The sequence below is a fragment of the Manihot esculenta genome, chromosome 8, assembly GCF_001659605.2.
Source record: "Manihot esculenta cultivar AM560-2 chromosome 8, M.esculenta_v8, whole genome shotgun sequence".
Taxonomy (NCBI): Eukaryota; Viridiplantae; Streptophyta; class Magnoliopsida; order Malpighiales; family Euphorbiaceae; genus Manihot; species Manihot esculenta.
In genome coordinates this window covers 5,788,586-5,809,592 of record NC_035168.2, presented here as the reverse complement: position 1 = coordinate 5,809,592, position 21,007 = coordinate 5,788,586, and the positions used below count along the sequence as shown (strand labels likewise).

Below are 21,007 nucleotides of genomic sequence, written 5' to 3'. Positions count from 1 at the left end.
TAATATAACTTGAAACTAAATTTAAAATGGATAATGGGAATAGATTAATCGAGCATGGATTTGGTTTAGAGAAAAAAAAAACGCAAATTAGGGCTAAAAGAGTTTTGGTTCAAAAGCATAATCTTCATGGACTTGGTCTTGCACTTGCAAGAAAGACTTATGGGCTCAATTGATTAATTTGATTGAGGCCATTTCATTTGGGCTCAATTGATTAATGTTTTATATTAATTTTTCATAGATAACTCTTTACTTTTATGAAATTTCTATGATACATATATAATTAGAATTACATAATTTTGAAAGGGCAAGCTTGTATTTTCCTTCCAAGATATTTTGTGTTTCTTTTTTTTTTTTTAAAAAAAAAAACATAATATCTATTAGTAATGCATTTGATTTTCTCTCTATTATATTGGAGTCCTTCTTTCTCCATTATTATCCTTTTCTTTCCTTCGAAGGGTTATTTATATTCGTGGTAAATATTACTTTTTAAGCCTCAGTTTATTTATATAAAATAATTTATATTTAAAAAAAATTTAATAAGATAATGTATTTTTTATTTTTTAATTTTAATTTAAAAAATAAAATTTATTTTTCTATAGAAAAAAATAAAAAGAATTGTTATCCGATTTATGCACGTTTTGCTCAACACAACAAAAAAAAATTAAAATAATTAAAATTTAAGGAAAAGTTTGGGATTATCACCACCTACGCTGCACATGTAGAGCATGCAACAAAGAGAACATTCTGGTGAGAACGCCAGCTTTCTATAACGTTTTAAGACGAGAAAAGGAGTTAATAATTAAATTTTACAGCAAGGGCATTCTCGTCATTTTTTATATTATATCAACGAGCTTGCGAGGCAATCTACTTTTATATTATATCAACGAGCTTGCGAGGCAATCCACGTCGTCGTCGTCCCGTTTGAAAACCACTTTACTTCGGCAAAGGTTTGCGCTTACTTATCCAATCACCTCCACACGCTAAACGCGTGTTTTACACTCATTCGAGCCATCACTTTTGAGTACTTTATAATGTCACAATTTTAATTATTATTTATCTTTATATTAATTGTTAAAATTAATTTAATTTAATTTTAACTTAGAGTGTGTAAAAAGTAGTTTAAAAATCATTTGAATAAATTTAAGTCGGTATATTTTAATAAAATTTAAATGAAGTTATTTTTTAATTAATTTATTTTTATAAGATGTATTAAAATATTTATAATAATATTAATTAAAAGTAATATGTTTTAATATGTTAAGAAAATATAAGATATTTTAATGTATTGAGAATTAAAATTTTATAATATATTACATTTAAAAATAAAATAAAAATTATTTAATTAAATAATAATCTAAAAGTGAAAGGAACGGAGAATAGCAATATTGCCTAAAATTTTTGTATTTATATTTATTATAAATTATTTTTATTTTAATTGATTAAAAGTAATATATAAATTTATTATCTTTTACAATTTTAATTTATTTAATTTTTTATTTAAATTTAATTGTAAGGTACCATAGGGTGCTCCAACATCCTTAATTTAAATACCTTTTAAATTTATTAATTTACCATTTATTTTTATGATTATCGCCCTTTCTATATTTGAGATAAGACCAAATCCTAAAAAATAACACAAATCTAAAACTCATCAAGTCATTCTCCAGTAGACTAATTCACTACCGCAAATTTTAATCCGGATATATGAGACAGACCGAATAATTTATGGGCGTGAACACAACAGGAGATAACTCAATCAAATAATATAACGTGAGAGAAAATAGTTGACTCGGTTATTTAACAGTAAATGCACCAGAAGAATTAAATAATTGTCTAATATGAAAGAGTGCTCGAATGCATTTATATATGTGGATCTGGCTGACAGAAATAGATAATAATGCAATAGAGACAATTAAATATTATTAATAAATAAATAAATAAAAAAAAACATTATTTTCTCTAATTAAATTCATAAAAATACTGAAAATTCTATTTTTTAATCTAAAAGTATCAATTTTCATCATTATCATCTTTATAAAATTAATTTATTTAACTAATTAACTCTAATTTATCATTTGTTTACTTGAATATAATGAAAGAACGAGTATAAATTTTTTATTTTTGAAAAAATTAAAATATTTATCTAAATCTGATTGAGAAATTTTGAAATCCGCAAAAAGAGGTATTAAAAACTAAAACAAATCATGAAGATGCAACAACCACACCAATGAAATGCAGAAACTTGAGCCTTAAAAAATGCCAACGATTAATACTGGTATTGTAACGACCTGAAAATCGGACCGCTACCGGCGCTAGGATCCAGATCGGCTTAAGGCCGCCGGGACCCGTAGCAAGCCTGACATAAAACCTGTAAACCTGTATAATCCCATACATGATCAACAACATGCATAAAAATTAAAACTTTTCTTTCCATGAACATCAACCAAACTCAACCTGTGCATAACATAAACATAACCTTGATCCCTCTGTGGGATCTCATCTGTACCCTCAATGGGTGACATACATCTGTTGAGTTGGTTTACATACACATCATCAAAATCTCTAAGATCATGTATTAAAAGGGATACAACAATCTATGGTCAAGCACACACTAATCATCCATAAACCTCATTACATAACTATACTGTACTTTTACATTACAATTTGATCATGTCCATTGCTAGCTATTACATAAGCATGACTTCTTTACTCTATCCGGACTCCCGCACTACACTGTACCTGCAAGCCTGGGGGGTAAAGGGAGAGGGGTGAGCTAGAAGCCCAGTGAGTAGAGCTAGTAAAACACATTAACACTATGCTCAAATGGAATGCATCACAACACAAACAATTCACATAAGGGTTGGGTGAACTTGTCACCAATTAGTCCAAGTTAACTCTGTGCCAGGCCTGTAGAATGGGGTCCTGGTCTTTCTTGTCAGAACATACTTTACTTACCATTTCCCCAGGGTCTCCTCTGAGCTCCTGGTCTTCGAGTCCCGTAACCGTGCTAGACCATAGGATGGGATCCTGGTCTTTCCTTACTCTGTGTCAGGCCTGTAGAATGGGGCCTGGTCTTTCTTACTCTGTGCCAGGCCTGTAGCATGGGGCCTGATCTTCCTGTCATGGACTAACTGGGTCATCCGACATTCACCCACAACAACAACAATTTATGCAATGCGGCATATTCGTGAAAACTAATGCAATCATCCTATTGCATAATCATAATGCATGAAACATGATAAAGCATTTAATTTAAAAGATTAAGTTTTAGTTCCACTCACCTCTGGCTGACTCTGACAACACCGAAGCAGCTGAACTCACTGCTGGGGTCCTCGGGTCCGAACCTACACAGGTGGACTCAAATGAGGGACCAAACATGCTAGAACATAACTCTAAACTACTCCCCAAAAACCCCCTAAAACATCCTGAAAATATCACATAGAGATATGCATGAAATGGCTGAACAGGGCACTTTCGGCGGCACCTTCGGCGGCCGAAAGTCCTGGACAGATCCGAAAGTCAGGCACTTTCGGCGGCACCTTCGGCGGCCGAAAGTCCCAGACAAAGACGAAAGTCTCTTTTCGGGGGCAACTTCGGCAGCCGAATGCTGCCTCCACAAAGGGGGTTCGGCGGCCGAAACTCCCTTCGGCGGCCGAACCTGGTTTCTGCCAGAAGGGCAGAAACTTGGTTCACATGAACCCCTTGCCTCCCAAAACTTCAAATCAAGCATATATCTCAACCAAATCATGCATACAAGTTCCTAGGGGTCTCAAACAGTCATATACCCCAACTACAACACTTCAAACATAGTCAAACAAGCCACATTGTTCAAAACATCAATATTAACCCATAGACTCAACATATAACCTAACATGCATTTCTACCCATAGATCTTGCATAAAACTTATTTAAAACACATAAGGAGCTTAAAATCGGCTCTTACCTCTTGAAGATCGAGAGGGAGACGACCTAAACTTGGAGATCCACGAAAATGAGCTCCTGAGTTCCCAAAGCTCCAAAACTTGGTTTAAATGCTCAAAACTTTCAATGCTAGCTTAAAACTCAAGAAAAATGGTGGGGATTTGAAGGAAGAACACTAGATTTGCAAGAGGAAGGTCGGAAGCTCGCCCATTTCGGCTAAGTGCCCCATTTATAGTGGCTGGCCAGGCCACGTTCGGGGGCCGAATGTGCCTCCGCATCCATGCAATGTTCGGCGGCCGAACTTGACTTTCGGCGGCCGAACCTGAACTTCCCTAACTCATGCTTTCGGGGGCCTAACGTGCCTCCAAAACGCATGCATGTTCGGCGGCCGAACTTGACTTTCGGCGGCCGAACCTGGGTTTTCCTCCAATGCTATTTCCATGCAAAACTCATTTAATTTCATACTTAAAACCATTAAAAGCATGAAAACATTTTACAAAAACATGATTTTACCCTTCTAGAGGTCTCCGACATCCGGGATCCCACCGGACGGTAGGAATTCCGATACCGAAGTCTAGCCGGGTATTACAGGTATAATAAATTGAAGGCATTTAGTCAAATATTTAAAATTGTTTTAATTTATTTTTGAAAACACAAAAATTAATTAATTAATTTTACTATATTACAAAAATTAAATAATAATTTTTCATTTTAAAATATAGATGTCATGATTGTCCTTTGACATTTTTCAATTAATAATAATCTGATGTATTGGTAGATATTTTTGTGTAATATAGATTTTGAAGATCTCGAGTGCTTAAAAATTGTAATCAACATAAAGGAAAAAAAATAACCTAAAATATTAATGTTTGGTAACATATGATAATAAATAATAATTTTTTATATAAGAAAATAATAAATTTTTATTTCCTTTTAATGGGTGGATAGCTAAAATGCAAATTTCAAAATTTTACTTATAATTAATTCAGAGACATTAAAAGAGAAATAATTTAAATATTACAATAAATAATTAAAAAGGATTCAAACTTGAAAGATTTTAAATTTTATTTTTTTAATTTTTAATTAAAAAAATTAAAAAATAGATTACTATATTATTTTACCTCCATTTATTTAAAATTTTTTAATATGTTCATGAGTGGTAAATGAAAAATATTTAAATAATTTTTTAAAAATATGTATTTTTTATTTCATAATTTTTATTTATTTTTAAAATAATAAAAAATATGAAATAAAGAGAGTATTAATTAAATGTTATATTTATTAATATAATTAAATAATTTTACTATATTATTACACATATTAAATAAATATATTTAAATGAGGTAATAGTTTCTTTTTATATTTAAATGAAAATAAAAAAATACTATTTTCTTTTTTCTCTTAATAAATTACCAAAATAAGGTGTTAAAAATTTAAATTACACAATCTTAGATATAAAAAGCTTTAAAATTTTGGAAAAAATACGATTTGTGCCTTAGCAGAGCTGCTCAGAGCAAATTCAAATTAATATATTATTGAATTTAGAATATTAATTAATTAAAAAATTATTATTTAATTTTATAATATAAAAAATTTTAATGATTAATTTTTTAATTTAAAAAATATTAAAATATTAAAAAATTTATTAATTATTTTTTTATTAATTTTAAAAATTAAATATTTTATTATTTAATTTTTATAATATAAAAAATTTATATATTAATTTTTTAATTTTATAAAATATAAATTCATAAGTTTTATCCACGGAGAATATTTTAATTTTTTTTAATATTTAATGATTAATATTAATAAGAAATTAATTAGTAAAATTTTTAAAATATTAAAAAGTTTTAATATATTTTTTAAAAATAAGATATTAATTAATAAAATTTTCAATATTAAAAAATTAAATAATAATTAAAAAAAAAAAAAGATTACACAGGCCTAGGAGTGAGAGTCAGAATAGTCAACGTTCTTCTAAAATCCATACCATAAACAGAGACGCGGTCCTTTCCCAGTAAGAGAAGTGGTGACCAATTTGGTAATTAAACAAAACGAAAGGGCTATAAATACCCACAAAAATTAATCCCCAGGCGGCCAGAGCTTCTCTTACCATGTACCCGTAACAAAAATTAAGAACCTTTGCCCTTGTGATCATCCTAACAAAGCTCCTCAATTCCCTGCAATTCTTTGGCCAAATCTTTACTGGGATTCTTCTTTGATCAAGTCTTTCTCCACAAATCAATCATACCCTTTTTTCTTTTTCTTCTATTTTGTTTGCAAAACCTTGAGAATTTTCACTTCTTGCATTCTTTCTTGGTTTTTTAACCCAGTTTCTGTCTGTTTGATTTTTGGTTTTTAGTTCCTTTGGCTTTTTTTTTTTATATAATTATTTGTAAGTGTTTTGGCCTTTCTGATTTGGTTATGAGTAACAGGCGGAGACATAAAGGTGAAATTCATTTCCAAGAAGTTCATGGGACGACAAGATCAAACCATAAAAAGCCTCCTCAAGGTATCTTTTTGTTTCTGTAAAGAAGCAGAGGAAGAATCTGTGATTTTCTTCGAAACTTTTTTTCTTTCATGGTAATTGTGGTGGGTTCTTTTTTGATTTCTATATGAGAGCCTCTGTTTTTTTTTTTTTTCTGTTCTATTACGTGGCTATAGTTTATGGATTTTGTAAAAACAATGACTTTTTTACATTTTGTTTAGTCTGAAATTATGGGAAATTGGCGATTTGTTATTTGGTCGAGTTATTGCTTTTCCCTTTAAGTTTTTGGTGGCAATGAGGTGGTGTTTGTGATAATCAATAGAAATTTTCTGGTTATGGTGTTTCCTTTAGCCCTTGTTTGGAATCAAAGATTTTATAAGAATTCAATTCTTTTCTTTGAAATTTTTTTTGTTTGGAACTAAAGAATTCAATAATTTTTAACTTAAAAAATTTTCATTTTAGAGGAAGTTGAATTCTTGTATGATTTTGTAAGAATTCATTTGAATGCTTTTCTTTCAAAATTAATCATGCCAAACCAAGAGTTAGGGATTATAGTGTGTAATTGATAGCTTTGATGATGAAACACCTTATTTTATTGAAGGGTTACAGTTAATTATGGTTCTGATGCCTACATAATCTTAGAACCTCCAAGTAGATGTGTAGTTATTGGTTGTACTTTTGGCTGAAATTGTTAGAACCATTTTGGCACCTTCAGCTTGTTCTACTCTCTTAATGTACTGTGTTTGTTGATTTGTGAAAATCAGGAAAGTGAATTTCAGAGTTTGTACTTTTTGTCTTGTTAAAGATTTCATTGTGTTATGGTTTTCCCCCAAGAAAGACTTACTTTTTGTCTTGAATCATGATGACTGTCAGTTTGGGATGTGAATTTATTTTTGTTAATGAAACTTCCTTGAACCAATTTCACAGGCATGATTGAAAACAATGGACTAAGAATTGGGAATCTAGAGTTAAATGTTTCCTTTGAATCTGGTTCCTTAAAGTGGTGAATTAAATTAGACAGCTAGTTGCATTCTCCGATATATACGGAATTATGAAAAAGGCCTTTGAAACTGAATATATTCAGAAATAGTTCCTTCTGGGTTGAATGTGTCGTTGTCATTGTCCTTTTCTATTACTTGTCATCTGTCATTTGTTTTAGAGACCAGATTTTTGTTTCTGTTTCTAGTAATAATTATGGTTTTCCATTTATCTGTGAATACTTGAGCTTATGTTTTGTGTTGTTGTCGTTTTCTGTTACTTGTCATCTGTCATTTGTTTTAGAGACCGGATTTTTGTTTCTGTTTGTAATAGTAATTATGTTTTTCCTTTTATCTGTGAATATTGTTGTCGTTTTCTATTACTCGTCATCTGTCATTTGTTTTAGAGACCGGATTTTTGTTTCTGTTTGTAATAGTAATTATGTTTTTCCATTTATCTGTGAATATTGTTGTCGTTTTCTATTACTTGTCATCTGTCATTTGTTTTAGACGCCCGATTTTTGTTTCTGTTTCTAATAATAATTATGTTTTTTCGGTTATGTATGAATACTTGAGCTTCTGATTTGCTCTCTTTGTTTCCAGGCAGTTGGCAGCCAACTGTACCATCATGGGAGAAAAGATTCTGCTATTCAGTTGGTTTAGTTCCATGGCGAAAGCTATTGGAAACCAAAAAATCTATGTACCTCTATGAGAATGTAGTTAAGTGGAACGACTCTGCTGGTGAAGAAGCATTTCACAATGCTAAAAACCGGTTTTGGGCGAAGATTAATGGTCTTCCTTGTGACATATCATTGCCTGATCCTGATATTTACATTGATGAAATTGACTGGAATTCCAATATTGACCCCGAACTGTATTTAGATTTGGAACGGGAGCCTAAATATCCTCACAACAAAGAGAACGGGGAGGAGGTTGTGATTTTTGGTAGTTGTCTACTGCCGAATCAATCTTTTTCATGCACTGGTTGGGGGGAGGCTGAAGAGGACTTTCAGCAGAAGGCAGCCCCTGCTGTTTTGGATCCCCTGTATGAAGATTGTGATCAAAAGGCTAACAATGGAAATCCTTGGAAGGGCAATGTTTCTCAATCCAATGTTGCAGCGATAGATAACGAATGGGAAAACTGTTGGAATGGTTCGCATGGATGCAAGAATAATTACGACGACTGGAACAACAAGTATAACCAGGGGAGTAATTACAACGATACGACCGGTGGGGAATTGGAGACATGGAACGGGAATATGAGGAAGAAAGAGGGTGCTGGCTGGTACATGTCGAGGTATAAAACCTCGAGGTTTCAAAGGAACGACTATCAGATGGATCGTGAATGGTGGAGGAATGGAAAGGGAAGGAAGAGGATGAATTTTGTATATTAAATGGTAATTTCTATAAGAAACCATTCTGAGGGAATATCAGGAAGAAGTGATTTTGGCAAAGTAAGAGATCTGTGGAAGAAGTTGGTGATAAAATTTTTGTAAGTATATAATGATATGTAGGCTGTGAACTTCCTTCCTATTATTTTATTTTTGGTAAATGTGTAGTTTGTTTCTATGAGGTAATTTTGTAGAATGCTTGAGAAAGCATTGGCATAGTATCGTTTTTTTTTTTTTTTTTTTTTTTTTTTTTTTTTTTTTCTAATTATCTTTAATATAAATGCTGGGATTTTGTCTGTGATTAAGAACTGGTTTGTTCTCAGAGATTTCCTCTTGTGAGTTGTGATTGGTCTTAAACTGATCTCATGTCTTCTTCCATTTTCTCATGTTTTCTTATTTTATTTTTCAATGGAGAGAGAGAGAGAGGTGGTGTGGGCTGAAGATTGTCATCTGCACTGTGAACTGATGAAGCACTCACAGGTTTATTCTTAATTTGAAATGTTAATCAAAGTATAAAATAGCATTCACAGGTTTAGGTTTAGTATATTGGTATGTGTACATGAATAAATCTGAGAAGTCTCCATTCTTCGATCAGAAGTCTCATGTTCTATTCTCTATTCTTCGAGTTATTAACGACAAATATAAATGAAATAAATTATTTATATTTATTAAAATAAAAACAAATAAATATAGTTTTTTATATATTTGATAAATGTTAATTTTATGTATTTTTATGATTACTTCACAAAATAATTTACTTTTAATTAAATTTATAATATTATAGAATAGTTTAGTTTTATAAAATATAAAAGAAATTTTAATTAAGTGATTTTAAAAAATTAGGAAGAAATGAATTTCTTTTCTAAAACTGTGACTACAGAATTGATGAGTACCTCCTATGTCGGTAAAGGTGTCTAAACTACCAGAGCTGAAGATTTCCATCTTTGGAGGAAATGAGTGTAATAGAATAGGCCCCAAGATGGAGTTATTTGCTAAAAAAGTGATGATCACAGTGAAAGTTTTGGGAATACAAGCAAAAAAGAGGTCAAAGAAAAAACACCATACAAGAGTATATATACACTCTGTGCATACACAATCTAACCCCTTTTTCTGGTCCTATATTCTCATTCCTTCAACTTAGCTCAGGATCTTTATGACATACAAGGCATGTTTGAAGTGTTTTGGCAGAGACAAGTGAAGCGAGAGAAGTCAGTAACATGTCAACGGCTTATTTTTTTTCACCTCCACGTCTCTTTTTTCTTAGGCATGTACAATTTGTTTGTTTTGGAGAGACTAATTTGGTTTTGTTTATTTAGTAAATTCGAATTTATTTTGATCGATGGATTTTAAATTTTGATATTCTCTTCTATATGAAATCTCTCGTTTTTATTTAGATACACTTACAATCAGATTAAATCTATGAGTACTGTGAATACTGCTATTTAGTTATTGACTTATTGACCATTAAATGTAATTATATTTTACATAATATAAAAGAAATAAAAAAAGTGTTGTGGCACATTATTGAGTTGTATTTTGCCGCATCGAATTTATTAATTTTTGCAAGTTACCAAATCAAAATATAAAGTTAAATTGATTAAAAAGAAATTATATTTATATTATTTTGTATTTTAATTTAAATTTTTGAATTTTAAATAAATTAATCTCCATTTATTTTTAATATAATTTTAGTTAATTTTTAAAATTGAAAAAAAATAATTATTAAATATATTGATAAATTTTATTTTATAAAATAATTATAAATATTTTATAATAAACATATTATTTAATCTAAAATAACAATATATATAAAATAATTAAAAATAATATATTTATTATAAAATCTTTATATTTATCATTATGAAATAAAATTTATCTTCCGGTAAATTATAAAATATATATTTAACGGATAGATTATTATTAATTTTAAAATTAAATATATCAGTTAATTATAATTAAATATAATTTAATATCATTTATTTTTCATATATATTTAAAAAAAATAAAAAATTACATTTAGTATCACATCTAAAACTCCCACACATTTTGATGTATGAACATTAACCAAAATTGTTGAGCCAAATTAAACATTTGTCTTAAAAACAATGAAAAGGTCAATTGCCCAAATATAAACACCACAGGAATTTGGAAAAAAGACCATCACAGGGATACTACAGCTCCTACTTTGGGCAGATTGAGAAAACACTTTCGGAGGACTGCTGGAAAGTTCTCGTCGTTTCAGCTAGCCTTCTAAAATTATGCAGTATTATCACTTGGCTACATTTGTGTTTCCATTAATATCCACAAATCTTAAGCTGCACTTTTTTGCATAACATAGAATTAATTGATAAGAAATATCTATATGGCAACAGAAGGACAACCATTCAGCTAGATGACAGAGAAAAGATAAGTAATTTCCAGTGTTTTGCTCATTTCCACATCAATAATACACTTAAGTTACAAACTGAAAGGTACAGATACAGAAGCTTGATGCCTAAACATTTTCTGAATTCTCCGGTTAGCACTTACAGGAAAAATCACAACAAATTGTAATGTACAACAGTTTTGTTCTACCGAGCCATTTTACAGAGTTGTGAATCTTCTTTCCTCATATTATCCAAAATTTAATACAAAAACAATACTTAGTCAGCAGAGAATTGGAAGATCACCTTGTAGTATTTATGCTCTACCTGACCGGTTACTTTTCGAACTCTGCATTCTGGTACTTATGCTTTTAACATATGCATATTACCAAAATCATTCTTCTTAACGAATACACGGACATCAGCAATCTAAAGTGTTACTCACATGCTTTCTCTTCCTTTAGAGCCATCCAGAGAACAAGGCTATACCAGATTTGGATTAACCTATTTGGCATTTGGTGATTCCAGACACCAAAAACCATATAGAGGAAAAAACAGAAACTAGTCTTTACTCTTTTGCATTGGAGTAATTGAGGTCTTTGTAAACATCAAGCAAAGGGAAGGTCTTATTTAGACGTTTGAATGAATCTTCAGAAATAGCATTCATAGTGTGAATGGAATTAGCCAACTCCATAGCCTCGGATCGTAGTCCTGAAAAGCCAATACCTTCAATCAACAAGATGTAAGTGGTTTCATTTGGCCTGCACCCCTTTTCAATCATTACTGCTAGCAATTCAATGGCATCACTGACTCTAAGTAGTTTGCACAATCCAAGAAGAATAATGTTATAGCTAACAACATTAGGCCGGAACCTTCCCTTTTCCATGTCGATCAACAGCCCAATAGCTTCATCCACCATTCCATCTCTGCATAAACATGAAATGAGTGAATTATAAGTTATCTCATCTGGATCAATTCCTTGGTTAAGCATCTCCAATATCATTCCCAAGGCTCTATATCTATCTCCAGAGCTCCACAAAGCACTGAACATTGTGTTGTAAGAACTAACATTTGGAGGACAACCCACTTCGTCTAACTTTTTGAAGACTTCTAAAGCATGATCAGCATTTCCTGTCCTGCACAAACCAGCCATTATTGTATTGTAGTTCACAATATCTGGCAAGCAACCATCTGAGATCATATAATCCAAGAATTCGATTGCTAAATCTAATTTTCCCTCTCTGCAAAAAGCAGCAATCAATGGATCGTAACAATAGGCATCTGGCCTCAAACCTTTTTCTTTCATCGACTTCAACAAGTTCACAGCTTCTTCACTTTTGCCATCACGGCATAGAGTGCCAATCAAAATGCTATGAGTAACAACATTAGGTGTACAACCTCTTGAAATCATCTCACTCATCAATTTTTCCCCTTCATTCCATTTCCCTTGATTCAGAAGTGCTCGTAACAGTATATTGTAGGTGATTACATCTGGCTTACAACCCCTTGAATTCAAGCTCTTAACAAGGTCAAAAGCACGATCCACTACCCTTTCTTTGCACATCCCTCTAACTATTGCATTATAAGTAAAAGTATCAGGTTCAAGCCCTCTGGATAACATCTCATCCAAAAGCTTCATAGCATCATCAATTCCACCTTGAACAATGGTTGCTTCTATCAAAATTGTGTATGTAATCACAGTTGGCTTGCAATTGTCTTTCAACAATTCTTCAAAAACCTTCAAAGCCAAATCAAGCTTTCCCCTGCTACAAAAAGTCCCAATCATTATATTGTAAGTAACAACATCAGGCGAAAATCCCTTACTTTTCATCCTATCGAGGATTTTTTTAGCATTTTCAATCTGATTAGCCTTGCAGAACCCACTAATCAGTGCATTATAAGCAAAAACATCAGGCTTACCATATCTTTCTATAATTTCCATGACTCTGGTAGCCTTCTCAATTTTTCTTGAACTGAAAAACCCTTTGATAAGCTTGGTGCACATGATTAGATCAGGCTTATAGCCTTTATCAATCATACACTCGAGAAAGTAAAGTGATTCATTATACTTCCCCGCCCTGAATGATCTATTAAGCAGTTTCATCAGATGAATCTCTTTGAAATCAAAAGATAAGCCATGAGTTGGTCTTGTTTCTGCAGAAACCCTTACCTTTTGTGGATTTCTCAGACTTTTAGCATCGTTCCGCTTAGGGTTTATGAAGCTAACTGCAGTATAGTGAAGTGAATTTGAAGTGGGCTTAAGTTGTAGAGTGGTGAAGGGGATGCTATGAGGAACAAACTCAATGGAAAACAGTATCATGTTACTGGTTCTGGTGGTGTTGAAAGTTCAAGGATGATCACTTTGCAAGAGGATTATGGAGCCAGAGAAAGAAACTCAAGCAGTACCTGAAGCTGGAGATCTACAAGGGAAGAAAGATAAGCTGGAGCTCGCAGTGGAGAATTTAGCTGTTAGCTTTTGCTCCAGAAGACAAATCTCTATGTAGATTTTGATAGGATTACAGCACATTCGTTATGGATAAGGGGCTGCATGGGCGAAACTGGAACTGGAGTCTGATCAGAATGGACATTACATTATCTGTCAAAATTTGTATTAAATTATGAAAATTAGCTTACACGCAGGGCTTATATTTAAATTTTACGTAATTGTGTATCTGGTTAAAATGCTTATACTTATAAGTAGTTGACATGTTTGGTAATAAGCACTTGCCAAGTACATCTATTATTAAAATTATTAAAAGGATATCTATAATCTATACTTCTATACTATATATAAAAGTGGGAAGACAGGAGGTGAATATAGGGATTTTCCATATACCCCCAGATTTTACAGTTATTTACAATTGAATTTATAATTTAAGGTAGATAATGATTTTATTATTTAAATTAATTTAAATTAAAAAATTTGAATTTTAGATATACATAAACACAAAAAAATAAATTTTTAAGATAAGATTATTAAACTAACATATTTAAATATTAAATACTTCTGAATAAAGAATGTAAAACAATAATTTCGATAATATAAAATTATTAGAAAATAAGTGGTTTTTTGAATTATTAACAAATATATTTAAATTTTAAATTAAAGATTAAATAATTATGAAAAAGAATATAAATAATTTGATAATATAAAATTGTTAGATAATATGTTGTTGTTTTAATTATTAATAATTATATTTAAATTTTAAAGTGAAAAATTAATATTTATTAATGAATATTAGGATTTTGGTTATACACATTAATAAAAAAATATCAAATTTGAGATAATATTATTAAAATAAATTTAATTTTGATAATATTAAATTATTGGATGATAAATTTTTAAAAAATATTGTAGGATATATGCAATAGAGAATGGCTTTTTCTTATATAACTAGAAGTTCCAGAAGTTTAAAAATGAAAAGAATACCTCCCATTCTTCAGTTGTAATCAGAACATCCACAAAAGGTGCTTTTGCAACAACTGCCTTGAACAAATCAGGCCCTCATGTTAAGAACAGAGCCAATAAGCAACCCCCCTGCACTCCTTCCTTCAATGCACAATTTTTCCTTTGAGCAATTCTTCTATTCTATTAAATACTCTGCACATACAGTACCAGTAACCATGAATCCATGTTTTCAGTATACCCTAAAATTTTAAATGAAACTCACAGGCCAAACAACTTTAACAACAAAGCTATGTAACCACTTCTTTTCACTATCATGTAATAAACATGTAAGGATTGAGCAGAAATAACAGCCTAATGAAACTCCAAGCGTCAACAGCAAACCAAACATAAATCTAAAACTTCAACATAAATCTCATACACGGAACCATAGTATCAAAGCATGATTCAGATACAACTCAAATAGAGAGTGATTTCCAAGTTGGATCATCTCAACTACAAGATGCCAAATATGAATGTTTCCATTATAATCCACCAAATTACTGTTAATAAGTCTCAAAGTAAGGAGCATTCAAGGTTAATTGGAAATGATTTTGCATCTTTAAAAAAATAAACAATTAATAAAACGATAAAAATAAAATAAAATAAAGTGAGAAAAACTGAGAATACCCAATTTGACCTGAAAAGCTGATGGTGAGGTAACTGAGGGGAAATTTATCCCTGCTTAAGTGTAATGCCGTTGTCTGGGAACAAAAGGATACTCCATTCGGGTGGCCTGAAATGTTGGTACCCTTCGGAACAAATGGATGCTATCGATGTCTTGGCAACTTCTCAAAACGACGATAAATAAAGGTGGCAACAGATAGACGAAATCAGAAGAAGAAGAGCAAGTGACCGGAGAGAAGATAACCTGAAATATGAAAATTATCAGAGATTTTTTGGGGATTTCTTGTTGCAGAATGGGTTTGCTGAGGGTTCTGCGTGCGGGTCGCTGGAGCACTGAATGGAACTGGGTTTTAACGGGGCTGTCGTGAAAGAAGGGTGGTGTTGAGGGAGAATAGAGTGCTGAGGCGGTCGGTGGTGAAGGAAGGGATGAGGCTGTGCAGGTAAAGAGGGGGCTCTGGTTATGGAGAAAAATGGAGTTGTGATGAAGGGAAGGAGTGATGTCGTGGGTTTGGTTTGAGGATGAAGATGGAAAATGGGTGGTGAATGGTGATGGTTCCAAATGCTATGCCGTTTTATGTCAAGGATTTATAGGTGTTAAATTAAAATTCATTTTATCTTTTAGTTTTTTCAGTTATGATTATTTATTTTAATTAAAATTAAATTTAAAATAAATTTAATTAAAATTTAAAAAAAAGATTGAGTTGAAATTTTAATAATATGTTTAAGTTTATAAACATTAAAAGTTAAATTAGAAAATGAATTAATAAAAAATCAATAATTAATTTAACACATAAATAGGATTGAAATTGAAATTAAAAATCTTGTTTAGTATTAATCTGAAATTGAATTAAAATAAATTTCATTAAAATAACTTTTGCTTTGCTTTTTTGACATGCACCTACAAAATATATAATAAATATTTATAATATATTTAATATAAGATATATTTAATTTTAATGTAAACTTTAAATTAAAGGATTATATGTTTTATTAATAATATAAAATTTTAAGAATTATATTATAATTTATTATTTTACGTGTTGAATATAAATATAAATTACTTTAAATATTTAATTTTTTTTTATCCAATACTCTTTAAATTTAATATTTTAATTTTTTTTATTATTATACAATTTTATTCCATGTGTTTGTTTAAAATTACATATACTATAACAAAATATTTTCCCTATTTTTGAAATTGATTGAATTGAATAATTTTAAAAAATTGCTTAAACAATCTATTATTACTACTAATAATTTTCTATTTTTTTAAAAAAATTAAATTTAACAGTTTTATTATACCTAAAATGTATGAATTTTCTATAACAAAAATAGAGTTTAATCAATAGTTTAGTACTTGTTTTGCGGTCCATATGTTCAGACACGAGCCCGTGACATCCAAATTATGAATGGAGTAATTTTTGTGTTACACCGAATCTATCCTCTTTAGATCAAAATTCAACAAAAGAAAAAAAAAAAAAAAAAACATTTTAGACGTCAAATATATTTATATATTCTCCTTGAGCCACCAGTTAGATGCTTTGAGGTAGGCAGTTGCTCCAGAGTGAGGATCCAGCAGGACAAGCTTCATTCAGCATTTTGCTTCTTTTTGAGTTCATTCTCCTGAGATTTGGATCAACAAAACCATTCAACTAATAAGTTAAGAAAATAGGTTTTTTTCTTTTTTAGAATTTTGATAAAAAAAAATATTTGACTTTAATAAAAAAAAAATTTGACCGTACCTCTCTCATTTAACGTGTTTGTGGAGTGTACAGAGCCACGGGAAACTTTTATTTTTCTTACAAAAAAAAGTCTGCAGGCAGCCTTTACAAATAATTCTATTTTTCATTTTTATTTTTCATTATTAATATATTATAATAATATATTTATAATATAAGTTTTTATAATAATAAAAAATTTTAATTATTTTTATAATATATTTTATCATTTTTAATATAATAATATAAAATTTAGTATGATAATAAGTACATTTTACTCCCCCATCCCCTATTCCCATTTCAAAAAAAAAAAAAAATATCAATTATAAGTTTATTGAATCGGTGAAACAGCCCTAGAGCCTGTAATTCAAGGATAAGTGAAATGCAACTATAGGTTGACTGCAGTGGTTGAAAGACCACTTGAAAATTTCCTGGAAAGTCTGTTTTTTTTCCTTCCTTTTACTAAAGAAAAACAAAGAGAAAAAAATATATATATCTAAAACTAGTGCATCAATAATATATTGTCACAAAATGAGGCCAGCTGTTGTAGTTGTGAATTGCAATCCTGGATCTACCAAGCAATACCATACACAAACAGATTTCAAAGATGCAATACTGAAGGTGTTTTTGCCTACAGAAGAGCACTGTGGATAAGTCATACCTCACCCCACAAAGAAGAAAAACTAAAAAGAAAAGAGAAAGAAAGAGAGAAAGAGAGAATGAGCTCAGGGTCTGAGCGCAAGAGATAGCCCTCTCTTCCTACATAATGTTTAATTAAATCTTCATTCCATAGAAGCTCTTCCTGTCATGTATCCAGGTTATTAAAATGTCAAATAAACCAAGTAAAAAATATGGGCATGCAACTATTTTCTTAATTAGTTGCACTAGGATTTTCACACAACTGAACCGGAACAAGCAAGAAACAACTTGTCTTATGAACAAACAGATTACCGCAAGGAAAAAAAGTCGTACAGGGACAACTGTCAACTAGAGTTTGAAGGATGACTAAATATAAATTAACATATGTGTACAACTGTACATATGTGGGCCCAACATGTACATGCACATATCTGTTGAACTTGATAAATGACAATTACGAGATGCAGTATCTGGGAAGGCATCAAGAGCTACATGCATACACATGATACAAGTTGGAAGATTGGCTTTCAAAAGAAGAGAGAAATGATGATAATTATATCATAGTATGGAACACCATTTACCTTCCATATTTGATACATCTCAACATTAAGATCTGAAGTTTCATATTATTGTTTGTGGCATGACTGGTCTAAAATCCTGAGCATCAGTCGCTGCAATTTGACAAGAATTCAAATCAAGCAAAATTTAGCTGCTGCTGCCATCAATAGGTAAGTCATGCTAAATTAAAATATCCAAATCCCCATGCAAGATGTCCTCAAACCACTACGTAGTGATGCAATTCTTCTTCCTAATTCTAATTTATTTGTGTTTATCTCTACATAATTCAATGAAAGGATTAGAATTTAAGATGAGAACTCACTGCACGATAATGGAAGCAAGAATTGTCAGCAACATGTAACCCAGCCCTTTTTTTGGATTTGTTCAACTCAAGTAGCACCTGAAGGCACATATTTGGTTTATATAGTTTAGAAGAACCATGAATAAGTTAAAAATGATATTTTTCTAGAATAGTAAGAACATCATTAAAAGGAAAAATATGATCAGAACCAGAAAATACAGGCGACAGGTTTTTCTAGAGTCAGGAGGAGAGTGAATCTAACACAATTATAAAAAGATATGAACTTCCATGCACATCAAGGGAGAGAATTGAAGCAAATACATATATCTCTAAAAGCATTCATACAATCTGAACACTAGCCTGTTCTCTTGTCATGTAAAAAACCAACCACCTGTCGTGATATGCTCTGTAGTTCATTTTTTATCTCTGCAAAAAGTGAACATCATGTTGACACTACTCACCCCATGCCAACATGTTATTATAGAGGATGTCCCCAAAAACTAAGGTGCCAAAAGTTATTAGTTTGGTGGGAAAAGGTAAAATGGTTCAGAAAAAATAAAAAATAAAAAATAAAAAAGATCAAGATGGACTTTTACAGTTATAACTTAGTAGGCTCCCACTGGAACATATGCTTCTAAAAATTTGTTTGCAAAACCAATATCATCAATTTAGCTTTCATTGAAATAACTGGCATGTCCTTGCAAAGGGTAATGAGAAATTAACTAAAAATGCAACTGATAAAAGAACATTATAATTTATCACTACGAAAAGTTTATGAACCTTCATTAATTAATAGTATTGAATATTTCAACTGTTAAACTGAACTTATACCTAGGCTATCTTTTCCACTAGATCAGATTCTTTACTACAATCTCTTGCATAGCTGAATATTTCTCAGCAATCATCTTGATCACCCACCACCTGTCAATTTAATATGAGCATAAAAATTAGGTCCTTTATTATGGGAGAAAAAGTTCCTAACTGTTGTTCAGGTCAATTACCCAGAAACTTCTAAAATGTGAAACAATAAAACTAAGCAACATCAAATTAAGAGCAAGAGAATACATCAGTTGATGTTACCTATGGCACCAGGCTTGTTCACTTTTAGGTGAATAGGAAAGAACAAGGCTTGCGAATAGAAGTTCATCACTAAACAATGATGTGGGGTGCTTCTTTGACAAAATTAACTTCCTGGGAGATGCATACAAGCAACAAGCAAACAAGCAATATATGTAAAATAGCATTATTTTTATATCCATGCAAAGACAAAAACTGAAAGTAGCTAACTTTCAGATTATGAAAGATATGTCAACTAGAACAGATTATAACAAGGAAAAATGCCTGGAGTGGAATTCCATGCAGGGCCAAAGTCACAGCTTAACAATCAGAGCGCCTTGCTATGCTTCATGACCTCACTTTCAATAGCTGAAGACCTAGGCAAATCCATCTCATCCCCATATGCACGGCTTATACTGTCCAATTGCATCCATAAAAGCATCCTTGGCAGCCTTATACAATGGAAGAAGTGCATGCATTGAAATCCCCAACTTATGATCTCTGTTCCAAAAAGGCAAAAATTGGAATCTTATCTGAGCTCCAGGTCTCATCTTTTGATTTTTGTCCGCTACTCTCCACTTCTTTATTTAGAATCACGAATTGGGCAGGGACCGGGGCGAATAAACCCTACTTCATCGCTGTATTGGATTAGAAACCCATAATAAAGGATTAATGCACCTAATTTCAGATCATAGGATGCATGGAAAAGGAAAGAAAAAAGGACAATACATGTATACAACAAAGGATTGGAATCCAAAATGTGCTCGAATTGATTCAGTAGATCAAAAACATTTCCTTTCAAAATTGAATCACCTTTGCTCGTTCTCAGTTCTCACTGCCACCAAAAAAGTAAGGGTGTAATCAAATCAAACCCATCCGAGCCAACTTTTGGAAAGCCCCAGCTCGATTAACAAAAAATATTTGGAAGCTCGAGCTTGATTCCAGCTCAGCTCATAATGTGCTCATTTAACATATTAACGAGCTTAATTCGAGCTCAGTTTGATTTAGTCTCATTAATATGTTTCCAAGCTCAAGCTCGATTTGAGAGATCAAAAAGTTCAAGTTCAAGCTCGAGCTTGAATTTCAAATTCAAAAACATAACTTTTGTAACACATTAATCTATTATCAGTCATTACTCATACAAATAACACCAAAAAATAAAAAAGACAGTAAATAGAAAGATCACATAAATACAAACTACAACATAAACAAATAAAAAGAAATTCCATCAAAATGACACAAATTCAAATATCAAATAAATTAAAACAAACTAAATTTGAAAACAAGATAATAAATCAATCTTCAATAGTCCTTGCTCACTCAATTTGAAGTGAGGAAACAAGCAGACCAAATCGCACAAATAAACACTGAAATAGCAGAATACGACAAGAACATGGTGTCTTTATTTTCTGTACATAGAACTACAATTTAAATGAAACATTTTCTGTTCCTTGGCATTGAGGACATGTCCACAATCAGTTTCTACCACAGCCGTGTGCATTGAGAACATGGTGCCTAGACTA

At 31.2% G+C, this 21,007-nt stretch overlaps 2 protein-coding genes and 1 pseudogene across 5 annotated transcripts; 1 reads left to right on the top strand and 2 right to left on the bottom strand.

Annotated features, from left to right (window-relative positions):
- Positions 1 to 6,003: 6,003 nt before the first annotated feature.
- Positions 6,004 to 10,117, top strand: LOC110619953. The gene is made up of 2 exons (XM_021763473.2): positions 6,004 to 6,433; positions 7,990 to 10,117. Exons 1-2 carry the CDS (start codon positions 6,346 to 6,348, stop codon positions 8,778 to 8,780), a joined length of 879 nt encoding a protein of 292 aa, XP_021619165.1. The 5' UTR covers positions 6,004 to 6,345; the 3' UTR covers positions 8,781 to 10,117.
- Positions 10,118 to 11,184: 1,067 nt separating this feature from the next.
- Positions 11,185 to 15,777, bottom strand: LOC110621269 (pentatricopeptide repeat-containing protein At3g04760, chloroplastic). 4 transcript variants are annotated; one of them, XM_021765478.2, is made up of 3 exons: positions 15,216 to 15,777; positions 14,571 to 14,741; positions 11,185 to 13,736 (listed from the first exon to the last, which is right to left on the bottom strand). In XM_021765478.2, exon 3 carries the CDS (start codon positions 13,458 to 13,460, stop codon positions 11,709 to 11,711), a length of 1,752 nt encoding a protein of 583 aa, XP_021621170.1. In that variant the 5' UTR covers positions 13,461 to 13,736; positions 14,571 to 14,741; positions 15,216 to 15,777; the 3' UTR covers positions 11,185 to 11,708. The 4 variants fall into 4 exon arrangements, with proteins under 4 accessions (XP_021621170.1, XP_021621169.1, XP_021621171.1 ...); XM_021765477.2 differs by having other exon boundaries at positions 15,226 to 15,777; XM_021765479.2 differs by having other exon boundaries at positions 11,185 to 13,711; positions 15,226 to 15,777.
- Positions 15,778 to 16,662: 885 nt separating this feature from the next.
- Positions 16,663 to 20,592, bottom strand: LOC110621270 (annotated as a pseudogene).
- Between the last annotated feature and the right edge of the window lie 415 nt (positions 20,593 to 21,007).

Coding starts and splice junctions, on each gene's coding strand:
- LOC110619953 (XM_021763473.2), top strand. CDS start 6,346: ATGAGTAACAGGCGGAGACATAAAGGTGAAATTCATTTCCAAGAAGTT. Junction 6,434..7,989: donor CCATAAAAAGCCTCCTCAAG/GTATCTTTTTGT, acceptor CTTTGTTTCCAG/GCAGTTGGCAGCCAACTGTA.
- LOC110621269 (XM_021765478.2), bottom strand. CDS start 13,460: ATGATACTGTTTTCCATTGAGTTTGTTCCTCATAGCATCCCCTTCACC.